Source organism: Xenopus tropicalis, chromosome 5, assembly GCF_000004195.4.
Source record: "Xenopus tropicalis strain Nigerian chromosome 5, UCB_Xtro_10.0, whole genome shotgun sequence".
In the NCBI taxonomy this organism is placed as follows: domain Eukaryota; kingdom Metazoa; phylum Chordata; class Amphibia; order Anura; family Pipidae; genus Xenopus; species Xenopus tropicalis.
Genome location: NC_030681.2, coordinates 101,369,169 through 101,386,734, shown reverse-complemented (window position 1 = coordinate 101,386,734; position 17,566 = coordinate 101,369,169). Strand labels below are relative to the sequence as shown.

The 17,566-nt window shown below is 37.7% G+C and overlaps 1 protein-coding gene across 5 annotated transcripts in view; it reads right to left on the bottom strand.

The window, feature by feature from the left end:
* The window catches only part of dis3l2 (DIS3 like 3'-5' exoribonuclease 2), a 225,945-nt gene that overhangs the window by 113,145 nt on the left and 95,234 nt on the right, over nt 1-17,566 (bottom strand). For all 5 annotated transcript variants that reach the window (XM_031901823.1, XM_031901824.1, XM_031901825.1 and 2 more), the window contains 2 exon segments: nt 8,698-8,798; nt 5,570-5,817 (listed from right to left, as the gene is read on the bottom strand). In XM_031901823.1, the coding sequence (XP_031757683.1) occupies nt 5,570-5,817; nt 8,698-8,798 (349 nt within the window).

Sequence of the window (17,566 nt, the reverse complement as noted above, 5' to 3'; positions counted from 1 at the left end):
GGAAGCAGAAGGACATGGGGGGGGAACTGGCGGATGCTTGGGGGGCCTGGAAGAAGCAGGACGACACTGGGGGGGGAAGCTAGCGTATGCTTCGGGGGCCCTGGAGGATGCTGGGGGGGAGCCAAAGGACACGGGAGGAAGCAGTAAGCAGCGGGGAGCGGGCCATAGTATGAGTAATTTGGGGGAGGACCAACAATGTTTTAGGGGGGCCCTGGCTACCAATGTCTGTGTGTACTTTGTATTGATGGGAGGGGTCACTGGGGGAGGGGCCATTGGGGGCGTGGGAGGGCCTAGAAAATTTAGTTGTGAGGGGCCCTGTGATTTCTGATGGCGGCCCTGCCCACACCTACCAATCTATACACTCACATACATAAACTATAAATACAACCACTAGTACTAACTGTAGATATTAGTATCACAATAGCCTTGGATATTCTGATTGATCAAGAACTCATCCAGGCCCCTCTTAAAGGCATTAACAGAATCTGCCATTACCACATCACTAGGAAGGGCATTCCATAGCCTCACTGCCCTCACCGTGAAAAACCACCTACGCTGCTTCAAATGGAAGCTCCGTTCCTCTAATCTAAAGGGGTGACCTCTGGTGCGTTGATTGTTTTTATGGGAAAAGAGAACATCCCCCAACTGCCTATAATCCCCTCTAATGTACTTGTACAGAGTAATCATGTCCCCTCGCAAGCACCTCTTTTCCAGAGAAAACAACCTCAACCTCGACAGTCTCACTTCATAGTTTAAATCTTCCATCCCCTTAACCAGTTTAGTTGCACGTCTCTGCACTTTCTCCAGTTCATTAATATCCCTCTTAAGGACTGGAGCCCAAAACTGCACCGCATACTCAAGGTGACCCCCTAGATCCTTCTCCATTAAGGAAACCCCCAACACACTACCATTCAGTAGATAGTTTGCGTTTAAATTATTTCTACCAAAGTGCATAACTTTGCACTTATCAACATTGAACCTCATTTTCCAGTTTGCTGCCCAGTTATCTAATTTTGTCAAATGTTCCATTTACAACTCTTTGTACTCTATCCTTCAGCCAGTTCTCTATCCAATTACAAATATTATGTTCTAGGCCAATATTCCTTAATTTGATCATTAACCGTCTGTGAGGTACTGTATCAAACGCTTTAGCAAAGTCCAAGTAGATGACATCAACTGCCATTCCAGCATCAAGGTTCCTACTCACCTCCTCATAAAAGGCGACTAAATTAGTCTGGCAAGATCTGTTACGCATAAAACCATGCTGGCACAAACTAATAGTATTGTGAACTGCAATGTATTCAAGTACGCTATCCCTTATTACCCCTTCCAAAAGTTTTCCTACTACTGATGTCAGACTAACAGGCCTATAGTTTTCAGGCTGAGAACGGGATCCCTTTTTAAATAATGGCACCACATTAGCAATCCACCATACCTGTACTAAGAAAGTTATTTCATTTATATACTTGATCAATTGAAGTGATTGCAGTAAGTGGTTTTGGTTTGCTACGTGGCCAATTATTTAAATAAGGGAAATGCATGCTCACGGCATTACTGTATTGCTGGGGGGGGCATACACTATTCAAGCTTATGTAACACGTGTGTACACAAATTTGCAAAAATATTTTTTGAATATCAGTAGGAAAAATGTTTTCAATAAAAAAAAACAAAAAAAACTCTTGCAATAGTAAAACCCCCGACAAGTAAAGTAACTAGAAGCTACTTGATCGCAAAACAAAATCATTTCCTTTCACTCCCTAGATTTGAACAATGACCTATTTTGCAAACATATGTAAAATTTGCACAAAACATTCTTATCGTTACTACCCTACCAACTACTTTTAATGTAATTTTAGTAGTGCTAGGAGGTTTGTTCAAACATGTTTGAACGTTTGCAAAACCTTGGTACAGTCCCTGCAAACTCCTAAGCCCATTGGACACTTACCAATGATGTAGCATGGTTCCTTTATTAAATTCAACAATAAAAATATTTCTAAAGAGCCTAATTTTAATTACTCAAAAACACACATTCAAACCATGTAGATTTGAAAAATAGGCCCAAATAGAGAGTACAGATGTATCAGACGTCAAAAGACAGAAGAAATATGGCTAGCATTGTATTTCAAATTTGAGGGGCATACTGAAATACCTTGATCCCTTTCATGGCCTAAATGGAATATTTAAGAATCTAGTACTCAACAGCCAGTGCCTACAACGACCTACAAAAGATATGTAGTTAAAAGCATAAAATGAAAAAGTGTGGAAAAATGTTGACAAGTATGAATTATATAATATTTTAAATATCTAAAAATGATTTTTAAAGAGATGAGATTTGCATCTGGAGAACTGTGTTTTATATTTATAAGATTATACATGTTGAAAAATATCCCTTTAAAGTTAGACTGACAATTATTTATTTATAAAAAGCCTATTTGATAAATTCAAAAAGAAATATGGTCTGTGGTTTATAAGTATATTAAAGGAGAAGGAAAGGTAAAAACTAAGTAAGCTTTATCAGAAAGGTCTATGTAAATACAGCCATAAGCACTCACAGAAATGCTGCACTGACTTCTCTGTAAAAAGATTTCTTGTGTCCGTTTTCCTCTGCCAGAGACACGCAGCTCCCCTCTAATCTCCCCCCTCCCTCAAGAATGCTTAGAACTCTCTCCCCCCCCTTAGGAATGTGGATTTGAGCCAATCAGCAGGAAGCTGACTCAGTCTTACAAACTGAGCATGTACACTGGTCTGGGTCTTGGTGCAGGAGTGAGGCATTATGGGAACTTTTTTTTTTTTTTTTTTTTTTTTTTTTTACACAGCTCAGCGGTTTTCTTCCTGTTTGGCTTCTGATCATCTGAACGGGAGAAATATGGGGAGACATAAGGGCACTACTGAGACAACTGAAGGTATGCCTGCAGCTTGAGATTAACTCTTTATTAGCCTTTCCTTCTCCTTTAAGATGTTTATGTGCCCATTATAGTCGTTAGAACTTGCAGAGATGTGCAGTCTTGATGCCTGCCTTCATGAATAACTTTAAACATGTCCATCAGACAAACAAACCACTATTTCTAAAAAGTAAACCGGATGTCAAAAATGCATACCCTAATTTTAAACTATCAAACAGTATTCTTTACCAAGGTAGAGAAATAATTTGTTTTTGAGGGAGAAAATCAAAAGTGCCCAACACTTTGGATAATGTGCTTATTTCTGATTACTATGAAAAGTTAACTGACTTTTGATAAAGTAAAGTGATTAAAAATTACCCAATTGTGTTGCAACTATGCAGGATATTACTCACATAAAAGTACTGTAAGTTGATAAACATCCTTTTATCCTTGTACTTAGTGCCTAGTAAGGACAGCAGCCAATTTATATATAAAACCATCTAGCAATTGTTTACCTACAACGCCCAGCACCTAAGCTAGCCTTTAGATATAATGTGACGCAGGGATTTACATTGCAACAGCAATGAAAGGGCCACATATTGCATAATACTGCTGTTCCACTGCATTTCTACGCAGCCTAAAGACCTTCATTTATTTCATACCATATGCTTGTTTTTCAAGTTATTTATTATGAGTTCTTATATCAAACACAAAGTTATCAGTTTTTAATAGCACTCTAGAATAATTGAATATGTCCAGTATTAAAGTACAAATCAAGAATCATTTGGTTCCTTGCCTGGAATAATATTCATAATAATAGTCAAATCATGTAAGGGGAAAAGACAGCTGGAATCAGTATGCTATAAGTTAGTCTTGAAGGATTCCACTTTCACAATACAGCATGCTACACTAAGGATATGTCAAACCAATAATTGCTAGCATGAGACCTTATAATACTTTGTCCCCTATACTGTGTAGGCAGTCTAACAAATTTAGGGCTACTAAGAATACCCATTAATTGGAATTTATATAGGAGGACAGCTTGCAGCTATCAAGAAAAATGATTGCAAAATGAAAATGGGTCCCATGGTAAAGCTTTATAAACAGGAACAAATGAGACAAATGAGAAGGGAGATCCCAAGTGATTGGTTTCCCTTTGGTTGTATACAACTGAGTAATAGTGTAGCTAAAAGAAATCAGCACACAATAAAACATATAATCACCTTAGTTTCTTAATAATATAGTAAGATGATGTTATATAGCTGACAAGTGCTTGCAGCAATGAAGGTACAGTTGTGAAGCAAAAAGTAAAATATGTTTTAACAGTTATTGGAAGAGGCTGATTTGAAAGCTTGAGTAGAAAGTACATAAACACCCCCTTTCAACATATGCTCAGTGAATCAGGCTTGTGCTAAAAATACATTTTGCCTATTGTGTTAAGAAATATCTATAGTTTGTTATTTCTAAATAAGACTATGAAGCCAGTTTCACGTTAGTACTTCCTGTCACTTTATGACCCATAGAACCTCTGAGGAGCTGATAAAATTAAGAGTCCACCATGAAGCCCATTATGCTTAGCTGCTCAAAGGCTGCTACTTAGAGAAGAGAGGGCTTTGTTTCTTAAAAGGTTTAAATTAGTGTATAATGGCAAAAATATATTTTAAACTAAAATAGGCAGAATGTAATTTCAACACAAGCCTTATTATGTTCATTATTAGAAAATGTGTTTTAAGGTGTAAACTTCCCCTTTAAATGTATCTCCCACTGCTAACATCCAGTCACTTCCCTAGAGCTGCTATGTTTTGGAGTCAAAAAGCCACAATTTTTATTTGTTCAACATTATTAATAATGCAGAGAACTACAAAGAGGCCATCAGAGGCAAATACACACTAGAAAACAGATTACTGTTAAAAGTAGTCCATGATTCCAAAATTTAGTGTGTTTCAAACTCCAAGTGAACCTGTTAGCACCATAGCTATAAACCTCTTGTGATTTCAGCGAAGCGTGATTCTCATTCAGTTTAAACATTGTTTTTTGGAGGTTTATTAGCCGCACCCAGGGTGCTTCCTCTGTCCAACCTTTAACCCAGAATTATATGCATGTCGGATTCATTTTCTCTTTCTAATCATCATCAGAATTATTATTCTTTCCTCTCTTCTCATATTCTCAATCTGCAGCTGTAACAGACATGTCAGTCTCTCGTAAGGATCACAAAACATTACGTCTATCCAAAAGTGCTGATTACTAACTTCTGTCCGCTTTGCCAGCACCATAGGCTTTAAAAAAAGACTTTCCACAAATACATACTAAGTGGTTTTAACAAAAGGTAGGAGATATTGTAAGAATTAGGTAGTAGCATTGCTAAAGTTTCAACTCTTACAAAAAACCCTAAAACAGTTACAGTGCCCAAGAACAGTAAGTAAACGGCTAATTTCATTATTTTAAGTTGAATATTGGATCAATAAGCGTTAAGACAAGTGTTTTACTAAATTTTATTGGGATATATATTTTATTGGGAAACGTGACTTTTAGATGACTATTATAACCTGTTATGTATTTAAAAAGATATTGGTGGGCAGAAATAAACTGATGTCTTCTACAAGCACTGTACTGTTATGCTCATACATTTCAATACAAATTTAGGAAGATTCTTCTTTACTTTCCCTTAAACATTTAGCATTACTTACCCTTCAGCAAAGTTGCTGTCATCTCTCCAGGCTGTGATACTGCAGATAAATAGGGTGTTAGCATAGGTTTCTGGGTGGATTGCAAAGTCGTGAGGACAGTCTCCAAGAGGGACATATATGCGGGGCAGTCTGTGATCCACAGGGGAAAACAAAGCACGCTTCCTTGCAAGGTCACTACTCTTGTCAGACAAAGGTTTAATGAAACCAGTTGCTGCTCTTGAATGTTTTTTCTCCAGTATGTAAACTACCTGTATATTGAAAAAAAGTTTTTTTAAACAAGCAATAAAATGATATATAAACGATTCACATAATTAGGGATGTTAGGATTTGATTTGGTGCATCTCTAAATTGAAATCCAACCTCCACCCAAATGTGTGAAAGTGTCAACAGTAAACAACTGAGAAACATCATTAGTTCTTAAATGAATTATTAGTATTTTGTGGTCAAAAAATGACACAAAACTGTTATCACTTCTCCTATCTGGCATTGATTAGAGGGGATTAGGTGCAGTTAGATCACTAGGATGGGGCATAATTAGGCTAGGCCAGGACAATCACTTAATAACTGTACATAAAATGTATACCCTTTTATTTTCTAGACACATGGATTCTTTATCTTCATTGGTTGCTTCACATAGACCCAGCACCAGCGCCAAGAGTGGATACACTATAGGGGATCAGACACCTCCGATAATGGAGATTGAGAGGTATGCCCAAACTATGCATGTACTAGAGAAGGCATGGGATTTTGAAAGCTTAGGCTATCCAGATATAAAGGTATATTTTCAATTATAGTGAAAAAATTAATCCTAATTAAAAAATTAATACTAACAAAGGACCGAAACGTTGGTTTTAACAATATATCTGCAATAAAAAAAATTTTGATGAAACATTGAAGGGTGTGCTGGCCACAGATGATTATTTTCTATGCATACATAATTTTGGCTAAGCACCCCGCAGAATATTGAGCCTTGGAGTGCGGACACCATTTGGATTGATATAGATAGATATATATATATATATATATAGATATATATATATATATATATATATATATATACACATACACACACACACACAAATAAATGGTATTGTTTTGGGGGGATCCTTAATTGAAAAGGATCTGGGGATTCTTGTAGAGGCCACCCCTTTAGATTAGAGGGACAGAACTTCCACTTAAAGCAGCGTAGGTGGTTTTTCACAGTGAGGGCAGTGAGGTTGTGGCATGCCCTTTCTTGTGATGTTGTAATGGCAGATTCTGTTAATGCCTTTAAGAGGGGCTTGGATGAGTTCTTGAACAAGCATAGTATCCAGGGCTATTGTGATACTAAAATCTACAGTTAGTATTGATGTTGGTATATATGGTTTATGTATGCGAGTATATAGATAGGTCATTATAGGTTTGGGTGTGCTGGGTTTACTTGGAAGGGTTGAACTTGATGGACTTGATGGACCTTTTTTCAACCCTATTTAACTATAACAGTTTCCACTACCTCCAATATTGCCTTTTTCTTCTCCACCAAACCCTCATATACCTTGTAACTAGCAAGATTGGATGCCCTATCAGCCCACACTAAGGGGCACATTTACTAACCCACGAACAGGCCGAATGCGTTGTTTTCGTAATGATCGGTAATTTTGCGATTTTTTTTCAGCGTCTTTACGATTTTTGCGTAAAAACGCGAGTTTTTCGGCGTCTTTACGATTTTTGCGTAAAAACGTGAGTTTTTCGTAGCCATTACGAAAGTTGCGCAAAGTCGCGATTTTTTCGTAGCGTTAAAACTTGCGCGAAACGTTGCGCCTTTTAAGTTTTAACGCTACGAAAAAGGCGCGACTTTGCGCGCAAGTGTTAACGCTACGAAAAAATCGCAACTTTGCGCAACTTTCGTAATGGCTACGAAAAACTCGCGTTTTTACGCAAAAATCGTAAAGACGCCGAAAAACTTGCGTTTTTACGCAAAAAAACGTAAAGACGCCGAAAAACTCGCATTTTTATGCAAAAATCGTAAAGACGCCGAAAAAATCGCAAAAAATACGAAAAAGTCGCAAAATGTTCGTTTCCAATCGGAATTTTTCCAATTCGGATTCGAAATCGTGTCTTAGTAAATCAGCCCCTAAAAGTCTGAAGGAGAAAACACTGTGCCATGTTCTTTAGCTGTCGAGGTATATTCAACACAGATAGGAAGGCAGCAGGAATTATTTCAATTTAGAATGTCATTGCCTGTCAAATCCCCTGCACCAATAGAAAGTCAGAACAGGAAAGTGTGAACCAATGGGAAAACAGCCTATTGCATATTGCCTATTGCATATTGCCTATTGTATTTTGTTTTGATTTTCTACCACAAACGAAGGCTTAAGAGAGCACATCAACCCAGCCCTTAGCTTTTATATTGCAAGTAAATCAGTTATAAACACCTGCCAAATCTAAAACACATAGTGAAGCCTATTTCACAATGAGGAAGCCTTAGTGGTACTTTATATCAGTGCCATGGATTCTGCGTTTCCCTTAAAAGTTTAAAAACAAGGCCTTTTGTGAACAGAAAAGTCAGCAGGCAATTAAGAGGCTATGCAGAAAGTTTGTGACGAAATTTATCCAGTGGCACAAAAATAGTTTCCAGCAACAGATTCCTAGCAAGCCTGTTCAGTCTTGTTTTATAAAACATTAAGATGAAAACTTGTTTCTTACAGAAGCACAGGAATGTATTGATTCTATGCAGAATATCTGTTATATTATAAGCAAGTCATGGTCCAACACCGTATAAAACTATTTTAAAATCATAGGCAAGCACCAATAAATGTAACAGATTTATACAGTTTTGGACCAGTATATCCATTGCCCACAAGGTAAGCCAAAGCAGCTGCAGTGTCTCTGCAACTGGAGAGTTTGGAAAAGAACTTAACCAACGACTGCTTTGCATGTCTTGAGATTTTCTGCAACCAACCGTTGCCTGTGAGATATCAGCCAATGGTCTAAGAAAATGTAAACAGGCTGGTCTGCTGAAGATTTACAGGGTGCTTAATATAATTTACAGAGCCCAAAAGCACAATGCCTTTGTCATTATCACTATAAAAGCTTATTCTCCATGAATAAAATGTTATTACAATAACTGACAGTCTCTAACAGAATACCTTTGCAGTTTTCTGAAAGCAGTCATCCGAAAAAGTTTTAGGATCCCCTTGCTTAGATGTTTTTTCTTCTATGGCACCTAGTTTATCTTGATCCTTAATTTCTGCAAAAAAAGAAATTAGTCATGATAAATCCTACAGCAAAAACCATTTTTATTTATGTCTACAACAATTTGCTAAGAATCTGACCACAATTTACCCTAAATCACTTAACCTCAGATTTCATTGGTTATGCCCTGCCAAAGATATAAAAGAACATGTTCACAAAAGTGCACACGCCACAGGGCAAAAATGATACCTTCCATAATCACATGGAGGCTGGCAATAATAATTAAAGAACAACATTTAAAAAACAAATTAGTTGTAATAATGGATCAGAAACTAGGGAAACTAGAAAGATAATCTGACTGACTGGGCACAGTATACACATCGCTAGTAGGTAGTGCACAAAGAAACAGATATGACACCTCTGTAGGCAGAGCAGCAGCTGCTGCATTGATAGTACCAAGGCAGAGTCAGTTTCAACCTGTTGTAGAGCATCACATACAAGAATTTATTTTAATAGAGGTGTTCTTTTCCCAAGAACAGCACACTGGCACCCTGTGTGAGTCACTATGTTAGGGCACACACAAGCGCACATACTCCTTGCTTTTTATGCACATGTTTGAGACAAAGTATTAGGGGACACAACATGTTGCTTTTCTTAAATATACTACTGTTTCCCCCAACCAAGTGTGGGCTGACCAGAGTCCATCAAGTTTAACCCATCCAAGTAAGCCCAGCACACACAGTTAATTAGGTCTAATACATCCTTTGGAGGGGGGGTTGCCCCCCTTGCCTAGATGTGGCTCACTTCTGAAAGAGCTCACTCTTTCAATATAGCCAGCTTTGGCAGGGTAATTTGATTTAAGAAATGGTACAGCATTTTTAATTATGATTATTTAGAAAGTTATATATTTCCAAACAAAGATTTAAAATATTCGCAATAGTTTCACTTGAAGGATTCAACAAAAAATTTCCTGCAAAACTATGAATCAGTAACTGCTGAACTACTATTCTTAGCATAAGGCTGACTTAACTAAAGTAAATAGCAGACTGTACTGCCATGTTGGCACTTTTCTTCTCCAAAGCGTTTCATTAGACTTCAGCACAATTTAAAATGCATTCACAGCCAGTTAGGTACCTCCCTCCTATCCATGATGTCAAAAAGGAAGATTTGTTCAAAAACATCTGGTCTGGGAGACTAATGACCCTGAAATATTGGTCCCCATTCCGATGCGTTATTCATGTTTCCGGGTATCATTAATTTGCAAACGGAATGCAACAAAAAATTTTTAGGAAACAAACTTGGTTATCCACTCTGCGTACAACCTTGATTGGTTTACTGGTCAATGCTGGCTACAGGCTGCCTGGCCTGTCTATCTTATCAATGACCGTGACATTCCATAGTATTTTAGAATATTTGCAATGCAAAGGAAACAACATATTTCTCGGCAATGCCGGGAACCTCAGCTAATTATAAAAAAAACTTTCATTAAAGTTTCATTAAAGAGTAATGACGTCATGTAACGGCAACAGAGCATAACGTAATGCTTATTCTTCTTTTAGAAACTACTATTTTTCCATATAACCCAAGGGTGCAAACTAGAATTGCCAGTTTTAGTTACACCACTCAGTCAGCTCTACTAATACATTTTAAATATAAATTGACGGGTTGAAGATGCTTGTACGTAAGCATGTGTTTTAAAAAATGAAATTCCTTTAGCATGAGGACTACTGTGTAATTAAAAGCACTAGACTACCTAATGTTTTTACTACTAAACATTCCAATGGGTGACATATTGTGGTGCAAGTTATTTACACTGCAAATATTTTATAAAATGGTATGCATATGACAATCTCTTTTTTCAGCCACATGGAAATGTCATTTTGTTACTCAACAGCTTAATTAAGGTGATGTTTACAAAATGCCCCTTTACATTAACATTAATAATGTTTCTAAAATAACATTAACACATTTCAGAATTATACAAGAGCTTTAAAAAGCTTATTTTCTATAATTAATACCTTGTCTCACTTAGCCCCCTAGTTACTTACATGTTTCAGGCAGCAAAAATTATCATCCATGGCTGCAGCAGCAGTCCCATTCTGCATGGGTAAATTCAAAGCTCTTATAGTCTGGGGCAATGCTTACATTAACTTACAACAATGTTGCTGCATGCAGCCGCAAGAGAAAAATTGCTGTTGCCATCACATGGAAGCAAGGTTGAGGTAGGGGAGGCAAGGTAATATTTTTAGTTAAATTAGCAAAGCTGTAAACAAGGAAGTTATCCAGAGTGTTGAGACAAAAAAATACATAGTGTAAAATAAAAATAAAAATGTAAAAGCAACTTAAGCTTCAAATTCACAAAGGATAGAAATACTAAGTTAAGGCTAATGGGAGATGGATTGGGGGTTTTTTTTGGCCAAGAAAAGCTGTCCAACCTTCTTATTCCTACATGATCACTGGGATCAGCCCATCAGCACTCAAACAAAGCAGATTGTGTAGCCAAAATACTTACCACTGTGTGTGCACCGACGGGCTGATGTTTTACCTAACAAACATTCATGGAAAAAACAGAAAGTAGATAGGCTTTTGTCCTAAACGCTGGCATACACTATGAGACAGCATTTCAAAGATTACCCTGAAAACAACAATTTGTGTAATTTGTGTATGTCCATAGGATAAGCAAACCAATTTGAATTTGTTATGTACAGAAGGACGTATTTTAAACCTCTTTGCTTAACTAAAAACCGCATGTATAGCTGAAAAACCTGGACAAACATTTTACAAAAACATGGTGTTAAAATCAAGAAAAGTACCCACTGAGATACATCAGAATTGGTGAAACCACAAAAAAAAAAAAAGACAATGGTGGAAAAAAAAAAAAAAAAAAAAGTAAATAAAACAAATAATAGTCCTCTAGATGTTGTGTTACAATGTGATATTAAAGGGGAAGTAAAGGTAAAATCTAAGTAAGCTTTATCAGAAAAGTCTATACAAATACACCAGTTTACACAGTAATGCTTCTCTGCATTTCTTGTCTTCTATTATGTACACATGGTTCACTGTATTAGACTTTCTTCTCTCAGCTCAAAGCTTCAGGGCACGGGCTTGAGCCCTGTAGCCTGCAGACAGGGAAGTGGTGTCAAACCAAGCTAAAATGGCAGCTGCTACCTTAAACAAATACAGAAAATGGTACAGAATTTTTAATTATGATTATTTATATTTCCAAACAAAGATTTAAAATATTTGCAATAGTTTCACTTCAAGGAACTAGTGAAACTATTGGGAACATCAACAAATGGTAAATGAGGATTGCAGTCACACTTTACAGAGAGAGAAATTTAGTGGCATAGTGCAGTGCCCTTCAGATCAAATTTCCAATATACCTTTCCTTGTCATTTTACTTACATTTGGGAGGCTTATTAAAGTAACTATTACATTTTTACTTCACATTAGAAGAAATTAGTACCAGAAAGCTCTTTGAAGTAATACTGACATTGCCCTGAAAAAGATGTTAAAGGGGTCAGTAAAAAGGTGCATTTTCAGTTATGTTAGCTGAATAAAATGGGTACTAATGCCATATATAATAATATATTTGAACGTGAACCATGATTACACTATTGGAATTTGTATCAGTTAGCTGTAGGCTACAAGCTGGTTGTATTGCCAGGACTAACTCCTAACACCAGAGTTAAGGCTTTAGGGAAAGGAAGTTGCACAGCAGTACCTCCCATGTTATTAACAGGAGCGGTGCTGAAGCCAGTAACTTTGCCAGCTTGCCTGCCCTATTGCGAACATATTTACATGAAGTTTAATATTTTCTAATTTGTGCTAGCTAACTTTCTAAACTGTGTTTAATGTTCACAACTATCATATTTTAAGTAACTAACTTAATTTGTAAAGGCCCTCTGCAGCATACACAAGCAGCGCCGGAACTAGGGGTAGGCAGAAGAGGCCTGATTGGGGGGCACCAGACAGGAGCCTCTCCTGCCTACCCCTAGTCTGTACTCCGTTGTGTTTCGAATCGAAATGGCGAGGTGGCCGACTGGGTTGCCTAGGGCGCCCGGTCGGCTCGGCCCGCCCCTGTACACAAGCACATTTTATGGCGTAATGGTACAAAGGGCTGCCTGAATTCTCCTTCAGTAGAACCCTTCATATGTAATAAAAGGCACATTTTTGTCAAGGTGCAGTAAACTATAGCAACCAATAATAGGTTTGCTTTTAAGCAGCTGACTAGTAAATGCTACCTGCTAACTGGCTAACTCTAGAAATTAGCCCTGTAGCAAACTCTGTAAATAAATAATCAACAGGCTGCAAATTGTTACAGCAAAGTAAGCGCCTACATCAGGGGTCCTAAAACTTTTTAAACATGTGGTCAGTTCATGGTCCCTCAGACTGTTGGGAGACTGGACTATAATTAGTCCTCAAACTACGCCTTCCCCCGCTGCATCTTCACCCCTGCCTACTACCTGTCTGCCTCAGCGTGGTCCTCGGCCCTAGCTCGTCATGTCATCGCGTCACACCAGCCGATGCTAATGACGCTGAACGCGTCATCAGTGTCGGCTGATGGGACGCGGTTAGGTGAAGCGGCAGGGGTGGGGGCCGGGTAAATGACCTTGGGGAAGGGAGGGGGATCCGGTCCCCAGTTTGAGAACCCCTGGGCTACATCATACAAATTAAACATACTTTGATGCCTAAGAGCTGACAAGCTACACTGGGGTACACTGAGCTAGGATCGCATTCACTATGTATTTGTATGATAAATGTGCAGTGATGCGTGGGGGTTGACCCAAAACCTGCAGGTCGGACAGGTTAGGGTTGAAATTTAAGCAACATATGCAGGCTTGGTTTGGGCGCTCTTGGAACAAGAGGCGTATACAGGAAGAGAGCATTAAGCCGTTGTTGCCATTGTAGGAACCTCACTCAATCCACACCATTTTGCGGGTTAGAATTGGGTATGGGTTAATGTTTTTCTGACCCACACATCACTAGTATAGTCAAAGTCTGCAGCAGGGCATTAACTATTGCAATGACAGAATACTTTGTTTTCTTGATTAGCTTATCTTTTTCGACATTCAGATGCATTTCAAACTCTCTCATTTATACAGGATAGCTAAAATACAAAAATGATTGACAGATTCAGCTAAAAAAGAAAAAACTTTCTCCAGACTAAAAAAAATTAAAAAAAAAAAAAAAGATGCCCACAAATATATATAAGCACAAAGGTACACAGTCCAAACCTTACCTAAATGGATCCTATCAAACTATTGGAGTTGACAGGAATAAAGGTTTGATCTCCAAACTACTTGACATGGAAATTTGTATTGCTCCCTCCAAATTGGTAAAGTTACAAGAAAAACACATACCCTCCAGGCTAAACTGTGTTCTCATCTTGGGTCAACAAAAAACAACATCTTTCAATCACAGTACTCATTCCTTAAACTAAATGCTATATGAAGCCAATGGGAAATGCCAATATATTCAACACGGTCAGGTCAGAAATTCAATTTGAGGAAACGAAACCACAGTTCCTATTAACATGCAACACTAGTCTCTAAAATTAGTCTAGTAAATACAAAAAAACTCCAAGACCTATTCATACTTCATCATCAGGAACAATCTAATAATAATTGTCCTATTGATATCATTGTAAAAAAAGTTAAATCTATTTTCTCTTTTTTTTCCGGAGCGAACACTCTTTAGTACATGAGGTCTGGAGATTACTGGGGGAGCTATATAAAAAAAAAAGTAAAGTTTGGCCAAGAGCAATCAATAAAACAAGAAAATACTTTATAAAAAAATATATATACATATATATTATCTGTCTGTCGGGCCAATACAGTTACCAGAGACCACTTGAGGGAAAAGATAATTGATAACAAGATAACAAGTGGTGCGGATTCTGAACTCACCCAGAGTCAGAAAACATAGTCTTTTCATGGTGACAGCACACAAGCAAGCTTATAAGAAACAGACGAACCACAATGTTTTGGTGAAAGGTTATGTTCCCTCACCATAATACTGTACTGTTTGTTGTTTGTGTCAGTTTTTTTTTTTTTTTAATTAAATTTTATAAAAAGTACTCACACGCGGTTTCAGTAACCAATTGCTCAAGCATTAATAAATCAGACCCTATTAAAAAAGGAAATCCCAACATATAGAGAAAGCTATTTTGTTCGAGTGATCAGTTTAAAGAGTCATGATAAAGGGTCCATGGTAAACATATTATCATGAGTAACCCACTCACAATGCTGTATTGTTTTCACCCTGTCCACCATACAGTGGATATTAATACTGCTTTGTAGTTAATGTTGGAATAGATTCATTCTTGCCTCAGCCAGTATTTTGGTTACTGCTGAAAAGCTTTGAGAGAGAGGAAGGGTCAAATTTATTTTCCATTTGAATGATTTATCATTTTATTATTACCTGTACCTTAAACATGGATTCTTTGATGTGCCTTGTATGCCTAGGGATAGTAACAATTTCAGCAGCAGATTTCTAATAGAGACGGTTGATGTTAAAAAGTGGGGTCTAATAATAATATGATGTATAACAGAACAACAACAAAACTCTATAGTAGGTACAAAGAAAGGACTGTAAATGTTGAAATGACCTGATCCCAGTAAGGGAGAGTAAATCGCCAATACAAAACAAATTGTTTGCTTTCCACCAGCTGAAAGATTGAGAGATATAGCTGGGTTGAAATAAGGGGGTTACCACATATATGAATCAAGCTGTGGGTCAGGACTAGACTTGAGTTTTGTAGTTTGCTATGTCACATGTGGATGGTATGCACTAAAACTGGTACTGCCTGGTAAAATCTGGGAAATTGTATGCATTATGCATTATGACAGGACCACAAACAATTTGTAAAATGCAGAATACAAAATCAGTGTATATAACTGTATTTCACTGCACTGTATTAACTTAATTCATTTATTAAGGCTCTGTGTTATGTGGACCTAAGGGGGTGCTTTAAAGATCAAAATGCTTCTTATTGTTCAGGTGTCAATGCTCATGCTAAGTAACTGAAGGCCCAATAAGTTTGTTAGAGATACACCCTCTTGCCATCTGTGCTTTGGCAATTACCAGGTTATCTGAGGATAGCTTGGAGGAGAATTATACCCTAAGCTGTTCTAGATGTATCTTGCCAGCTAATTATCAGCCTAAGAATATGCAAGTGCAGCAGTAACTGCAATCTGTTGGAAGTGTGGAGACCTGGCCTCCCAAAGAGCAATATTGGTATTTTTTGGTTATACGAGTGTTTTATGCACACCATAATTTTAGTGTAGCCTTTAACATATAGGTATTTTTGTTAATTACTGGGCACTGTGAGCTACACTTTGTTAATTACGGTTGTGTTATGCATTTGTAAAATGGATATATAAAATGTATATACTTCTAGGCTGTGGCACCACTTTGGACACAGGAAAGTGTATTTATAGATATTTAGAGAGAACTAAACCTTAACCAAAGAAGTAGGGCAGAAATGTTGTACAGGTATAGGACCCATTATCCAGAATGCTCGGGACCAAGGGTATTCCGGATAAGGGGTCTTTCCGTAATTTGGATCTCCATACCATAAGTCTGCTAAAAAAACAATAAAACATAAATTAACCTCAAAATAATTTTTTTGCATCCAATAAGGATTATTTATATCTTAGTTGGAATCAATTACAAGGTACTGTTTTATTACTACAGAGAAAGAGAAAATCAATTTTAAAATTCTGGATAACTTTCTGGATAATGGGTTTCCGGATAAGGGGTCCGATACCTGTACATTATGCCTTGGGTTTCTGTCCCAGCCCAATGCAACCACATATAGTAGTGAAGATATTTTCTGCTAATTGATTTTTGATAACCCCTAAGCGTAGCCCCTCAGCAAGGTAAGGTGCTCAGTGTTAATGACACTTCTGACAAAACCCAAGATCTCAGAGAACTCCTGACAAATTTTAAGGACTGGATCATTACTACATTTTACATTACATTAACATTTATTTATAAAGCGCCAACATATTCCGCAGCGCTGTACTATAACTACCACAGAGGTGCTGAACCTTTAGGCTGGTGCAACAAGTTCAGTATATTAAATATGACATTTTTAGGGTTTCATTTCCCTTTAAGAGTGGTAAAGCTACCCGGTTGTCTCTATTTTGACAAGGTAACTGGGTGTATATCAATTACTGAAGGGATCAAGAAAAATGTTAGACCATCAGCTGTTAAGTAGAATCCTAAGCACAGCTGGGTCATGCAGTAATTTGCAACACAGAATTAAGGTGACAACAGAATGACCGCAAAAAATGTAAACATTATGGAATGGTAGTAACAGTGGCAGAAGTGTCTAGCTGCGGTCACTGCACCTAAAAGAGCACAAGAAGAAAGGGGGAAAAAGGCACACACAAAACGAATTGCTGGTGTAAAAAAATACACATGCACTCCGCAATAAACAGGTTGGTAGTAGGTATTTTTTTACACCAGCAATTCGTTTTGTGTACCTTTTCCCCCTTTCTTCTTGTGCTCATTACTATAGGCACCTGGCCATGTGCGTCAGGAGGATTTGCACCAGTGGATAACGGACTGAGTTTACGAGGAACCGTGAGGGTATAGACTTACTTTGACTGCACCTTAAAGAACTGATTGTACAGTCATTACTGACTGTAAAGAAAACTATGCCTTCAGAAATATATATATATATATACACCTTTTTGTAGTAGTGCCAGCGGTACATAACCGCAGCGCTTCTGTGGAGACCTGTCGTAGTCAAGCAGATACACGGCCACCGTATAGGGGCACATGTGACTATCCCAACTATCACGATAGGGTCAA